General features: G+C 40.6%; 1 protein-coding gene across 1 annotated transcript in view; it reads right to left on the minus strand.

The window, feature by feature from the left end:
• The window catches only part of Trmt6 (tRNA methyltransferase 6 non-catalytic subunit), a 48,881-nt gene that overhangs the window by 16,945 nt on the left and 15,857 nt on the right, over positions 1-16,079 (minus strand). The window contains exons 6-9 of the mRNA XM_068367690.1: positions 14,860-15,033; positions 14,355-14,485; positions 10,432-10,547; positions 7,706-7,873 (exon numbers count right to left, since the gene is read on the minus strand). Coding sequence (XP_068223791.1) covers positions 7,706-7,873; positions 10,432-10,547; positions 14,355-14,485; positions 14,860-15,033 — 589 coding nt within the window. The remainder of the gene's footprint in view (positions 1-7,705; positions 7,874-10,431; positions 10,548-14,354; positions 14,486-14,859; positions 15,034-16,079) is intronic.

Raw genomic sequence — 16,079 nt, forward strand, 5'->3', positions numbered from 1 at the left:
TTTAAGTAAAATGACGCGAACACTGACTTGCTTCTCCAAAAAGTCGCGTCCATGATACTTTGCAGAGATCTATTTTGCTTGAAGGCCACGGAGGTTGCTATAGCTCTAACTTCGTGCGTCTTAACCTTAAGCAAACATCGGTCTTTCTCATTCAAGTGAGAATGAGCTTCTCGTATTAAAAATCTGATAAAATATGACAAAGCATTCTTTGACATAGGCAATGATGGTTTCTTAACTGAGCACCATAATGCCTCAGATTTACCTCGTAATGACTTAGTACGAGCTAAATAGAACTTAAGAGCTCTAACAGGACATAATACTCTTTCCAGTTCGTTGCCTACGATCTCTGATAAGCAAGGAATATCAAAAGATTTAGGCCAAGGACGAGAAGGCAGTTCATTTTTGGCCAGGAAACCAAGTTGAAGAGAACAAGTGGCTTTTTCTGTAGAAAAGCCGATGTTCTTACTGAAGGCATGAAGTTCACTGACACTTTTAGCCGAGGCCAAGCACACTAGGAAAAGTGTCTTGAGAGTGAGATCCTTCAGGGAGGCTGAATGTAATGGCTCAAACCTGTCTGACATGAGGAACCTTAGGACCACGTCTAAGTTCCATCCAGGAGTTGCCAAACGACGTTCCTTAGAGGTCTCAAAAGACTTAAGGAGATCTTGGAGATCTTTATTGTTGGAAAGATCTAAGCCTCTATGCCGAAAGACCGAAGCCAACATGCTCCTGTAGCCCTTGATCGTGGGAGCTGAAAGGGAGCGAACCTTTCTCAGATGTAAGAGAAAATCAGCGATTTGGGCTACAGAGGTACTGGACGAGGACACAGATGCTGACTTGCACCAGTCTCGAAAGACTTCCCACTTTGACTGGTATACTCTAATGGTAGAAGCTCTCCTCGCTCTTGCAATCGCACTGGCTGCCTCCTTCGAAAAGCCTCGAGCTCTTGAGAGTCTTTCGATAGTCTGAAGGCAGTCAGACGAAGAGCGGGGAGGTTTAGGTGTACATTCTTTACGTGGGGCTGACGTAACAGATCTACCCTTAGAGGAAGACTTCTTGGAAAGTCTACCAGCCATCGAAGTACCTCGGTGAACCACTCTCTCGCGGGCCAGAGGGGAGCAACCAACGTCAACCTTGTCCCTTCGTGAGAGGCGAACTTCTGCAGTACCTTGTTGACAATCTTGAATGGTGGGAATGCATATAAGTCCAGATGAGACCAATCTAGGAGAAATGCGTCTATGTGTATTGCTGCTGGGTCTGGGACTGGAGAGCAATATATAGGAAGTCTCTTGGTCATCGAGGTTGCAAAGAGGTCTATGGTGGGTTGACCCCAAGTCGCCCAAAGACTCTTGCACACGTCCTTGTGGAGGGTCCATTCCGTAGGAATTACTTGACCCCTCCGACTGAGGCAGTCTGCTAAGACGTTCAAGTCGCCCTGGATAAACCTCGTTAACAGGGAGATGCCTCGATCTCTTGACCAAATGAGCAGGTCCCTTGCGATCTCGTACAGCGTGAGGGAGTGGGTGCCTCCTTGCTTGGAGATGTACGCCAAGGCTGTGGTATTGTCGGAGTTGATCTCTACCACTTTGTTTCGAAGGAGACTCTCGAATTTCATCAAGGCCAAGTGGACTGCCAAAAGCTCCTTGCCGTTGATGTGCATGCTCCTCTGACTTGAGGTCCACAGACCTGAGCATTCCCGACCGTCCAGGGTCGCACCCCAACCCAAATCCGACGCGTCTGAGAATAGTACGTGGTTTGGGTTCTGAACTGCTAGGGAAAGTCCCTCTCTCAAACTGATATTGTCGTTCCACCAATTCAGGCATGCCTTTACTGGTTCGGAGACCGGGATTGAGACCGTCTCTAACGTCTTGTCCTTCTTCCAGTGAAAGGCTAGATGGAACTGGAGAGGTCGAAGGTGTAGCCTTCCTAGCGAGACAAACTGCTCCAGGGATGATAGAGTTCCTACTAGACTCATCCAATTCCTGACTGAGCACCGTTCTCTCTTCAACATCAGTTGGACTTTGAGCAGGGCTTGCTCTATTCGGGTAGCAGACGGAAAAGCCCGAAAAACTGGACTGCGAATCTCCATCCCTAAATACAGTATAGTTTGGGATGGAGTCAGCTGGGACTTTTCTAGGTTGACCAAAAGTCCCAATTCCTTGGTCAGATCCAATGTCCAATGAAGATCCTGCAGACAGCGATGACTGGACGAGGCTCTGAGAAGCCAGTCGTCCAAGTACAGGGAGGCTCGGATTCCCGATAAATGGAGGAATTTTGCTACATTCCTCATAAGCCTCGTAAACACGAGAGGAGCAGGACTTAGGCCAAAGCACAGGGCCCGAAACTGGTATACCACATTTTTTAAAACAAACCTCAGAAACGGTTGGGAATCTGGGTGTATAGGGATGTGGAAGTACACGTCTCTTAGGTCGAGAGAGACCATCCAGTCTCCCTTTCTGACCGCTGCTAAGACTGATTTCGTGGTCTCCATGGTGAACTTTGTTTTCGTAACAAAGACGTTGAGCGCACTGACGTCTAGCACCGGTCTCCAACCTCCTGTCTTCTTCGGGACTAGGTCGATGGGGGAAGTCGCTAGAGGAGGTTTGCGTACAAATGGAATTTTGTACCCCTCTCTGAGCAACCGAACAGACTGTTGGTTTGCGCCCCTCTTCTCCCAGGCCTGCCAGAAGCTCTTCAATCTGGCTCCTACTGCTGTCTGAGGCTGTGGGCAGTCAGACTCTGCCACGTGAGGACTTGGCTCCTCTCTTCTTTCCTCTCTTTCCCTCGGCACGAGTACTTCCCCTGCTGGGAGCTCTGCCACGAAAGGGCGGAATAAATCTGGACGCCGGAGTGTCGATCCTGGGTCTAGCAGAAAAGGATGTAGAAGGAGTCCCTTTGCGAGCAGAGGACGCCACCAAGTCATGGGTGTCCTTCTGCACGAGTGAAGAAGCTATGTCCTTAACCAATTGTTGCGGGAACAAAAACTTTGATAAGGGAGCAAAGAGCAGTTCTGATCTCTGACAGGGAGTAACTCCTGCCGAAAGAAAAGAGCACAGGGACTCTCGCTTCTTTAAGACTCCCGACGTAAAAGAGGAGGCGAGCTCATTGGAACCATCGCGGATGGCTTTATCCATACAGGACATAATCAGTAAGGAGACATCTCTATCAGCCGATGAGATTTTCCTACTTAAGGCTCCCAAAGACCAGTCAAGGAAGTTGAAAACTTCAAAGGCTCTGTATACGCCTTTCAGCAGATGGTCAAGGTCCGAGGAGGACCAACTAATCTTCGAGCGTCTCATGGCTAGGCGGCGGGGAGAGTCTACGAGGCTTGAGAAGTCACCCTGGGCAGAGGCAGGGACTCCCAAGCCGAGAACTTCTCCCGTGGCATACCAGACGCTCGATCTAGACGAGAGCTTTGACGGAGGGAAGGCAAAGGCCGTCTTCCCCAAACTCCTCCTGGTTTCCAACCAGTCGCCTAAAAGTCGTAAAGCTCTCTTGGAAGAGCGAGAGAGCACTAGCTTTGTAAAGGCTGGCATGTTAGCAGGTAAGCCTAGAGCAAACTCAGACGGTGGCGAACGAGGAGCAACAGTGACGAAGTGATCGGGAAAAAGCTCCTTGAAAATTAACATGACTTTCTTAAAGTCCATTGATGGAGGAACCGTTCTAGGTTCGTCTACATCCGAAGGATGATCATCATGATGAGGGTCAGCAACGTCCTCATCTGAAGGATCCTCATCCGACAACTGCTGAGTAACAAGCAAAGGGGTTGGCAATGCTTGACACGCAGAGTCCACATGCACTGGTGCATTAGTAGCAGTCCAAGACGCTACGTCATGTAACTGTTTGACAGCCTGTGAATTGTCAACAACAATAGGAGCGGGAGGACGCTCGACGTCAACTCGAGACTGTTTTGACTGCCTAGTCTGAGCAGTCAAAACAACTCTAGACTGCGGTGGTTGACGCTCAGCGTCAAAACAAGTCAACTCCGCTGGTTGGCGAACGTCCTGAACGTCAACAAGAGCATTAGGAAGTGGCTGAACGTCCATATGCGGCTGAAAGTCAACACGTGACTGCATCGAGTGAGGCTCTACAAAGCGAGACTGACGTGACTTAGCTACGCTAACGTCAACAGGACGAGCAAAGGCTCGTTTTGGCGGCTGAAGGCCAGGATCTCGATGAGTTAAGCGGCGAGGATCATCGTGAACCTTATCGGCAGAATAGTCTTCCATAAGGGAGGCGAGCTTAATCTGCATGTCTTGCAGCACAACCCATTTAGGATCAACGGGAATGGGTGCGGTAAAAGACGGGGTTAACGTCTGAGACGGCACAACCTTGCCTACACCAAGACTCTCTGAGCCTGTGTAACGTTGCTGCTTAGGCGGCGAGCAGTCTTCCGATGACTGCAAAGGGTCAGAGCTGTCCCAATGGCTACAGCCAGGACGCTGGACCTGTCCTGAAGGGACCGACTTTCGCTTAAGGGGCCTAGAAACCTTGCTCCACGGTTTCTTATGCGAAAAGCCTTCGGATGACGAGGAGAAAATGGTCTCTCTCGTCTTATGGTAGGGGCGATCTTGGTGAGACACGCCTGATACCATAGAGGGAACGTCTGTTCGCTGATCAAGGCCTCTCGAACCCATAAGTCGTACGACATTACTTCTCCCCTGGACTTGGGAGCTTGCAAGAGGTCTCAGACTAGGTGAACGACAGGCACGAACAGACGAACCCTCGGTCGCAACACTGTTCACAACACTTTGCGCACTAATCACTTTCCCACGATTTTCCGCTGTGGCACTCTGACACTTAAGCTCTTTAACGTCAGCCATGAGTTGATTACGATCTGTTGCTAACGATTCAACTCTTTCACCCAAGGCATGAATGGCACGTAACATGTCTCGCATCGATGGTTCCTGAGTGCCAGTAGGGGGTTCAGGCACAACCACTACAGGGGAAGGATTAGGTTCAGGGGCATGTGGAGAGGAAAAATCTACTGACCTAGAGGAACTCCTCCTTACCCTATCTCTCTCTAGCTTACGAGAATACTTGTCGTATTCGAGCCAATCGAATTCCGAAAGGCCCACGCATTCCTCACACCGATCTCCTAATTGACAGGTTTTACCCCGACAATTAGAAAACACAGTATGTGGGTCGAGAGAGGCCTTTGGAAGACGCCTATTGCAATCCCTAGCATTACACTTACGAAATCTAGGGGCTTGTGAAGCGTCAGCCATTTTGAATTAGTCAAAGAAAGTCCAAAAAACAATCCAAGTCATCAACAATTAAATCTGTCCAATAAAGAGTTCAAGAGTTTAAGTTGAGGAAAAACACCTGCACTGCGAAAGCTCAAACCAAAATGAAGTACTTCACCAAATATGTTGAGAAAACTCCAGGTTATACAGCGAGTATTGATACGTCTTGTCGTCAAGGTCGACAGAGAAGAATTGAAGGCTTGTTTACATGCATGTGTGGTATCTGGCCGATAGTTGGCCCTGTGGGCACACCCGCAACCTTCATAGCGATCGCTCGCGAGTTTTTGTGTGTGTTTTCTGTCGAGCCGCTGGAGCAGCAGCTATTATATATTCACCGGCTAAGTTAAATATTTAAAAAGTATGATTGCAACTTGCAAACAGGTGAGAGGGTGCACAAGCGGTCACGAATAACAAAGAGCAAAGAACGGTGACTTGTGATCATGTACTCGTCATATTGCTCTCTTGAAAATATATCTAGTATATCTAGTATAGCTCCTTCCCCGCTGCCAAATAGCAACAATCTGTCAACTGTTGACACCTCGCTAAAAGTTTCAACAGGCAGGTTAAGGCTTCACTGAAATCATACTCTAATGTAAAGAACAAGGGTTTGCATTTATGTATGAACAAGTTGAATTTTGAAAAGACTGTATAAATTATTTTTCATTAAATTCAAGCATCATTAACAACCTGGAAAAGAGGAAAACAGCCAAGGTCACAACTATCGTGGACAACCTGAGGAATCAAGGCCAAACATATGTCACAGTTGTGAATTAATTGAGTATTAATTTTGAGACCAAGATTAAAATGCTTGGGCCAAATGAATGGAGAGAAAATAACAATACTAAATTTAACTAGACATATATAGATTTAAGAAAAAAAAAGTTTTAATAATTTTTTTTTATTTCTATACTCACCTGATGTTTATAATCCTTTTTCTTTCTTAATAGGCTTAGGACTCTAGTACAGTAATGAGACAATCTAGCACTTAATAGCAGTAATGTTGTCATTAGTACACTACATGCTTTTCATTTCAATCTCAAACCAGAACTAATCTCATATCCTCTTGATATCACCAGTCAGTGGGCAGGGAGGGAAGGTATATATATATATATGAACGAGTTGAGTATAGAAATAAATTTTATGATAAAAAATTTTCATTTCTATGAATCAACCCTGGTGATCATATTGCTAACTTCACATGCTGATGCAAGTGGGCTAGTGAAGGAGAGAGAGGAAATTTAGTCCTAAAATAATAAACTTGCCTAGCATTTTAGACTCGCTTCTTATTCTAGTACTGTACCTCAGCAAAAAAATTAAATATATTGTATATCTCTATTAAGGGATTCAGCACACCAAGATCTATGATCAAGAGATGGAACTGATGCAAAGAGAGTAGCATCATTTGCATATGCAACAACTTGTTGTCTAGGCCAAACCACATGTGTATATACTATGAAAAGTAATGGACGAAGAACACTACCATGAAGAATGCCAGATATTACTGTGCTGCCATTCTAAAGTTGCCACATAGTTTACCCTTAAAAAGGGAGCGGTCAAGGAAAGATGGTCTAAACATTGTTCCCTCCCCACATGAACCATATGTTTACCACATATTCAAAGTATGGCGCAGTCACAAAAATATTTAAGTACAACGAACCATATACTGCAGCATTCTGTGTGACTCGCAGAGATCTGGACCAGATATCTACACCATCTTAAGCCACTGGAACATTTTTCTATTACCTCTTTGCTGAAAATTCTTGTCTTCTAATTGGAAATATAAGACTCCACAAACAAAATTTTGGAACAACTAAGCGCACAGACATCGAACCATACTCATCAAACAGCAATTACCCTAAGGGATTGGTCACATGATCTATGTCTTCACTATATATAGATGACTGCAGCCTCAAAAAGGAGTAGAAAGATCAAGCTTAGTCAATCTTAAAAAACTAAATATTCCAAAAACCCCCACCTGGAAACCTCGGTAATAACAATGAGATGATCACTGCCCTGGACCAGAATGAAATAGTACATTTTACTCTCAAAAAGCAGCAGCAACACACCAAGGAAGACCAAATAATAAGTCCCTACAGCCCCAAATCCTCATCTAATGTTTCTAACTTACAGAAAGGTATGCAAGTTCAGGATTGGCCTGGCGAGCCAAACCAATGGGCAAATAAGAGGAGCAGCAGCAGCATATCTAAGAGTTCATTATCTTCAGGGGAACATCGAATGTCCACATCCGTTATGATAACTGAATTGAGTAATACTGTACTTGCAGATGGCAACTTTGTTTTTAAATCCAACAATTAAATTGTAAAAAAAATAAAAATTTAAATCACTATACCTATTTCCTTACGTGTAACACCAAAAACCTTAATTAATTAATAATCCGTAATTAACATTTTTGCTGATACAATCTCTCAATCATATATTATAAGAATAAAATCTCTTGCCTCTTTATAGGGAGAAAATATTGCAAAAGGATGTCCAGGTTTCAGAAACTTTAGTAGCTGAGTGGTGACATTAACGGGGTGCTGGCGGCATGCTACGACTAACCCTTCAATACCTTCTTGCAATGCTGCTAATGATACCCGGACGTCTTCTATTTGTTTTCTAACGAACTGAAATAATAAAAAATATTTTGAGTATGATAAACTTCCTATGGGTTTTCAAATATTGTTTCAAAGTGCTATACTGTACATACCAAATATTGTAATAGTTTAGTTTATAATTGCTTTAAGATGGAAAAAGAAATTATATTCTATACAATGAAAATTACCAGAACAAAAAGGGGTCATTGCCAGAAGAAAAATACGAGAAGTACTTGACTGATTTAGGCCAAGTAGTTCGCAAAATGTAAAAAACCCTTCAAATAATAAAATGACACCAAAGAGGATCTTTTTCCCAATATGTATAAAAATATTCCTATTTGTAACATTCAACTGGAAACAAATATCACTGAATATATCTTTAAACAAGTAATATCTGGGATCTATAATGAATATATACACTGTCATTTGACTATTAAGTAAACTTTAGCAGACAAGGGGTAAATGTGATTTTGGAAACCAAGTTTGACTAAGATCAAAGTAAAATATCAGAAATATTCTACATAGTTAAGAAATCTACTAAAAGAATGTATAGTATAAAAAAAATTAAGACAAAAAAGGATTGGTTACATTTCATTTAAGAAAGAACTGCATTAACCTCTGTTCATGTTTATAAGAACTATCTATATTCTATTTAAGCCGTAAAATAAAAGTTAAAAAAATACAAAAAACTTTTCTACAACTATTTAGGCGAATATCAAACTGGTTATCTGAAAACCATGCTATACACATGGATATAATCTTAGAAGTACAGGGTTGTTTTAGAAGAGGTAGGGGTTGTATGAATCAGATTTTTACAGTTAGGCAGATATGCAAGAAATATTTAGCAAAAGGTAAGGAGGTGTATGTTGCGTTTATGGATCTGGAGAAAGCGTATGATAGAGTTGATAGGGAAGCAATGTGGAATGTGATGAGGTTATATGGAGTTGGTGGAAGGTTGTTGCAAGCACTGAAAAGTTTCTACAAAAGTAGTATTCCTTCTCAAGACACGCGACCTTCATCGGGCATTGCCCCCAGGTCATGTTATCTCCCGTTATTCAGGACAGTATAGAACATGGAAGTAGGGTAAACTACGTAAAACTCTGGTCGTCGGAGAGGAGTTACCAGTAACCTCCTAAGAAAGTGTTTCTCGGTAAGTATTGTTAGGAAAATACAAATTACTTAAAATTTGTGATGTTAGGATAGGAAATGAAATGAGCGATTGGTTTCCGGTGAGAGTGGGACTGAGACAGGGATGTGTGATGTCCCCGTGGTTGTTTAACTTGTATGTTGATGGAGTGTTGAGAAAGGTGAATACTCGAGTGCTTGGACGAGGATTGAAACTGGTAGACGAGAATGACTATGAATGGGAGGTAAATCAGTTGTTGTTTGCTGATGATACTGAACTGGTTGAAGACGCGGAAGAGAAACTTGGCCGATTAGTGACAGAATTTGGAAGGGTGTGTGAGAGAAGGAAGTTGAGAGTTAATGAGGGCAAGAGTAAGGTTATGAGAGATACGAGAAGGGAAGGTGGTGCGAAGTTGAATGTCATGTTGAATGGCGAGTTATTTGAGGAGGTGGATCAGTTTAAGTACTTGGGGTCTGTTGTTGCAGCAAATGGTGGAGTGGAAGCAGATGTACATCAGAGAGTGAATGAAGGATGCAAAGTGTTGTGGGCAGTTAAGGGAGTAGTAAAAAATAGAGGGTTGGGCATGAATGTAAAGAGAGTTCTGTATGAGAAAGTGATTGTACCAACTGTGATGTATGGATCGGAGTTGTGGGGAATGAAAGTGACAGAGAGACAGAAATTGAATGTGTTTGAGATGAAGTGTCTAAGGAGTATGGCTGGTGTATCTCGAGTGGATAGGGTTAGGAACGAAGTAGTGAGGTTGAGAACGGGTGTAAGAAATGAGTTAGCAGCTAGAGGGGATATGAAGGTGTTGAGGTGGTTTGGCCATGTTGAGAGAATCGAAAATGGCTGTCTGCTAAAGAAGGTGATGAATGCAAGAGTTGATGGGTGAAGTACAAGAGGAAGGCCAAGGTTTGGGTGGATGGATGGAGTGAAGGAAGCTCTGGGTGATAGGAGGATAGATGTGAGAGAGGCAGGAGAGCGTGCTAGAAATAGGAATGAATGGCGAGCGATTGTGATGCAGTTCCGGTAGGCCTTGCTGCTTCCTCCGGTGCCTTGGATGACCATGGAGGTAGCAGCAGTAGGGGATTCAGCATTATGAAGCTTCATCTGTGGTGGATAATGTGGGAGGGTGGGCTGTGCCACCCTAGCAGTACCAGCCAAACTCGGTTGAGTCCCTTGTCAGGCTGGGGGGAACATAGAGAGGAGACGTCTCCTTTTTTGTTTCATTTGTTTGATGTCGGCTACCCCCCTAAATTGGGGGAAGTGCCTTGGTATATGTATGTATGTAATACTGTATTCACTACATTAGTACTGAAAATTACAACTATTGCATCCCTTGATTAATCAACACATGAATGATGATTTATAGAAGTACAATGGATACAGAATGTAAAAAGCCTTTAAAAACCACACATTTTATAATTTGTTCAGTTTAATAGCAGTTTCGTATAAAACTTACAAATTTAGGCTTCCAAACTGGTGTGTCTTTATCACTAGCATCGTTACTTTCACTTTCTCCTATTTCCTTTGTACGATGTTCTTCCTGTGGTAATGAATCTTCCTCCGTGCCCACTTCTGACAAAATAATTGAAAATAAATTAAACTTTATAACAAAAGACTTCATATGCAATGTTCCAGAAATGCCAATTTTGAAATCTTAAACTACTGATAGTAGAAGAATGATGAGTGACAGTAGGCATTAAAAAGAATGGGTAGCTTAAGAATGAAGGGATAGGAGGGACATTATAGTTTTTGAGTTATTGGCTTACATTTTATAAGTTTTTTTTTTATATAGAAATTCTACTGGTTTATAGCAAACTCATCCCTAACAAATAGCCCAAATTTCTACTAAGGAAAAGAGCTGAGCAGTGGATATTATATGGGAGTTGACTGAGGATATAAGTGCAACTATAGTCTATTTCTTTTAGCGATGCAGATTTGCACCGACTCGCAGCGGTGCCCTTTTAGCTCGGAAAAGTTTCCTGATTGCTGATTGGTTGGATGAGATAATTCTAACCAATCAGCGACCAGGAAACTTTTCCGAGCTAAAAGGGCACCGCTGCGAGTCTGTGCAAATCTGCATCGCCAAAAGAAATGGACTGTAGTTGACAGATGCCAGGAACCAAGTGCCCTAGATATCTTCAATGGGGGTACTGTTAGTTGTTTGACTCCCAACAAACATACTGATGGATTGTACATTTTACTGGTTACAAGCAAAAGTGGAGATATATTAACCAATCAAACATGATGTAGGTGCACATACTTCCAGGACTATGTCATGAGAACAAAGATGCATAAATAAGTAAAGATAATGTGAAAAAAAGTACAACTTCATGAGCTGATGAGGCTTGACTAACCGTGACCAACAACCCCTCAAATACACGTATTATACATAAAGTAATGGAGGTAGAAGACTACAAACACAAATGGCATTTCTGTACCAGCATTCATGATGACTACTATTCCATTCTTCTAATAACCAGGGAAGTTAATATAGAGTTTAATCTGCATCGCTGTAAATCATATATCGCTAACTTCTTCCTCTAAAACTTAAGCATGGGAATTAGGAATGGCTTTTATCAAGTATTTACATGTCTTGCTAGAATTATGCTTCTTCTAGTTTGTTGAATGTGGAAAGAGGGAATCTAAATTCATAGCCCCTAAACCATTGAGCTTTGTCAGGTAATGGTAAAAAAATTCTCACGAGATTGGGTAAAGGGTCTCATTAGTTGAATGCAAGGGCAGGTACAGCAAACTTGGCTAAGTCCTGTCTGGAGGGGATCCTTTCTTGGATCTTGCAAGAATGCAGGGCATTAACAAAAGGAAAACAGAACTCCATTCCCTGGAGTGTATGATTTCACCGGAGAATCTTAAATATTTAGTGACATGTCTTGAAAAGCAAAGCACAGTAGGAACATCGTCTGCATTATAAAGTGCTAAAGAAAGGCTTCATGCAGGAATTCATACTGGGGCTCGGGAAAGACAAAAGAACCAAGTAAAGGTCCCATTTGGAATGTAGAATTCTTAAATGAAATTGTTGAAAAATCACAAATTTTTAAAGTAATTTTTATTTTTCCTAGCCCAGCAGATACAGAAAAGGGATTTTGACGAGGGAAAAATCTATTTCTGGGCGAGGGACCTGTGTCGCCCAGTGAAATGCTCCTTAAAGCACCATTTCAAAGGTATAAATACTGCTAAATATACCAGAGAAAAAAGTTGCATGGAATGCCAGGAATATACCCAGCTCGCTCACCCCTAAAGGGTGTCGGTATTAAAACTGGGGCGAGTGATACCACTAACAGAGGTCCCTTTCTGCTCAGTCAAACATATATATCCATTTATTGTAGCCAAAAAGTAAAGCTGATGTTTCACTTAACTATATCCATTAATAATGAATGTATTATTCACTTATCAGTATCGCATTATGACATAAAAACCCAGTACATGTACGTCTTTTCCATTGTTAATGTTTGTAAGCTCTTTAATACTATGAGCTACGCTTTCCAAATCCGCTGATTAAGGCAAACTACCAAATGTCCTTTCTTAAGAGACAATTATTACTGTAAACTACTTTTGAACTACAATATTTATTTTACCATATAAAAGTATGTAGTTTTTAGAAAGAATACTTTCTCATTTTATTTTTCTCATATTTTATTCTATGTCAATTTTAATGACATCAATATTTATAGGGAGTGTTATCCCTGTTGCTGATGTGCAATAATTTTATAGTTTTTACCTTTATGATGCTTGATTAAAAAGCTTGGGAAATTACAGGTGCTCACCTTTTCTTCCAATACTTCAGGTAATAATGTAATAATATATCAGTCATATTCTACTTAACATTATTTCTAACACCTACGATAATTATTAAAAATCGTATGAAAATTGAAATTAAACCAAAAAATGGAATTTGACGAAGGAAAAATCTATTTCTGGGCTTGACCTGTGTCGCTCTGTGAAATTCTCCTTATAGCACCATTTCTAAGGCATAAATATTGCTAAATATACCAGAGAAAAAATATGCATGGAATGCCAGGAATAAACCCAGCTCGCTCACTCTAATGAGTGTCGGTATAGTAACTGGGGCGTGTAAGAACCACGACCATAGGTCCCTCACCAGTTAGACCTCTCCTTCTTCAACATCCCCCAGAACTACGAGGTGCCAATCTACACCCAACTGCTGCCTTCTACTACGACTATCAGTTATTTATAAAATAAAAACTTTTTTGTTTGGTAACCTTACTTTTACCATTTATTCTCTTTAGTTTTTTAACTTATTGTCCTGGAAGTTAGGATAAAGAGGCAGAGATGAAGAGGCTAGTTTATGATTTGACCTCTAAAAAGGTTGATAAAATTAACTTCTATTGATGAAAATTTGCAAGATATTGCAAGTGTTACACAAGAATATGCAGTGTTACTGTAATTTACTTTATTTAACAAAGGAAATACACCCATATTACTCTGCAGCTGAAAGCAAAGTGTCTACTTAGTGTGAGGGCAAGCTGTATGGGATTCCCCATTCATCCAACACTTATTACCGACACCTCGTTATAAATTTTAACAGCAGAGGCCCAGCTGCCCAGCTATGCTAAATTTATACTCCTATTTAAGGATGGAATCTTGTATTTGTGTAGGAACAAACTGATTTTGTTATATAAGTGAAATTTTAAGCCTTTTTTAAATCATGGTTAGAAAGCAAAATAAAAACTTTATGAAGTGTAACAACCATGACAGACAGGATGCTATAATCCATAAAAAATTGAAAACATCAATCAAGGGATACTATGATTTTCCCTAGCATATACTGTAACTGAAATGGTACATATCAAATCAACAAACAATGAGGCTTGACAGTTAAGTGATGATAATCAAGATATGGGCACAAAATAACAAAGGTAGTAAGGGGGTGAAGATGTCATCGTTCACAAATACGAGTCCTGGTTGTGGTTTAAGGTCTTAGGATAAGATAAACCAAAATCATATAAATATAAAAATCATTGAAAATGGGAAACCATGAAACACTGCCACTTGTTATAACAAAGAAGACAAAAATATAATTACAACTAACATTTTTCTTAGTATATTCACCCAGTATTTCAACTATAGTCCATTTCTTTTATTCGAGGCAGATTTGCACCGACTCGCAGCGGTGCCCTTCTAGCTCGGAAAATTTTCCTGATCGCTGATTGGTTAGAATTATCTCGTCCAACCAATCAGCGATCAGGAAACTTTTCCGAGCTAAAAGGGCACCGCTGCGAGTCGGTGCAAATCTGCATCGCTAAAAGAAATTGACTATAGATCATCACATGAAATATAAAATAAATATATGCAAAATTCCTATCAACCAAAAAAAGAAAAAAAGGTAAAATTTGTACATACTATTATCTTGGTGTATTTCTGAACCATTCTCCACAGATTTCAACTCCTCTATGTCTGGAACTTTTGTGAAATTTATGAAGGACATGACTTCCAGCTCAGGTACTGTGAAATTCATAAGGTCCACTGCGTCTCTGTATAAAAAAAAGTTAATACAAAAATCTTAAGCAACCAAGATATAACCTCTGTTCAACTAAAAAAACAATGATAAGACTATCTTTAAATTTATCTAGTATAAAGAATGTACTGTACTTAATTTATATTATTTTTTTGACATTCACACGATCATCATCATGGAGGCTTTGTACAATTATTGTTTTCTGCTGTACCTACATACATAAATCAACTTCATACAGTACTGTATTAATATTGAAAATTGTTATTATATTCTTAAAATACTTTAAATATTCATATCTCAATCAATTTAGTTATTGATGGGAAAGAATACAATTTAGTTATAAAAAAAAATTAAAACCAAAACATTATAACCATGGAAATATCGACATACCTCTGTGGATGATTACCGTGGTAGACATGCACCAAACGACCGCTTGTGCCCATTCTATGTAGCATAGCTGCAGATACCAAACCAGCTGTGCCAGACTCAAACACGGCAAAATTTCCACCTGACTGGATATTTGCGTGACACAGAAGCTGTGAAAGTGTGTCAACACGAAGATTTCTGAAATAAATAATACATATGAAGAACTTTCATAAAAGCTATCTTAAAGCATTTTCATATATACAATTTTATAATTTAATGAATTTTCCTATCTTACATAGTTTAAAGTTACTACATCACTGATCTATATCACCAGATTTTATTTTATGCTATATGTACTGCATAAATCACTATAATGTTTTATAAATAATTAACTTCTTAATACAGTAAGCCAAATAAATTCTTCATACAAAGATACAATAACGCTGCTACCTTCCAACCACTCTCATTATTGCGGGTAACATGACATTCAATGTTGATTTATTCTATATTCATTCATTTATTATCATTATTTCTACCTATTCAAATTCTATGGATGAGTCGGCAAACCATCCAAGATTATTCTCCCTCATATTTTGAGTTATCCAAACCTCATTCAATAACTTGCTCATGCTGGCAACAAAAGATCAATCAAAACAGAGCATAAGAAATTTGAAGATTCTAATTTTAAAAGTGACATAGTCCTAAGTACTTTCATTTATAGCAGTTACTAAGGGCTGGGTAAGAGTCAAATCTAAGTAACTACTCTCTGATGTCCTGTACTCAATAACAAGAGGCTAGGGGTTTGGCCAAGCTATAAAGCTTAAAAAAGGGATTTTGACGAAGGAAAAATCTATTTCTGGGCGAGGAACCTGTGTCACCCAGTGAAATGCTCCTTAAAGCACTATTTCAAAGGTATATATACTACTAAATATACCAGAGAAAAAAGTTGCATGGAATGGTAGGAATATATCCAGCGCGCTCACCCCTAAAGGGTGTCGGTATTGAAACTGGGCCGAGTGATACCACTACCAGAGATCCCTTTCCAATTAGACTTCTCCCTCCTCAAAATCCCCCATTACTACGAGGTATCGTTCACTACAGCTACTGCCAGCCCCCCACCACTACCTAACCTTCTCCCATCATTCCTTGTTAGCACCCGTGAACGTTCAGACGTGTTTTTCGTAGCTCTGTGTTATTTTGTGTTTATGAAAATATAGATAAAACTATTCGAGGCATCAACAATT

The sequence above is a fragment of the Palaemon carinicauda genome, unplaced genomic scaffold, assembly GCF_036898095.1.
Source record: "Palaemon carinicauda isolate YSFRI2023 unplaced genomic scaffold, ASM3689809v2 scaffold105, whole genome shotgun sequence".
Taxonomy (NCBI): domain Eukaryota; kingdom Metazoa; phylum Arthropoda; class Malacostraca; order Decapoda; family Palaemonidae; genus Palaemon; species Palaemon carinicauda.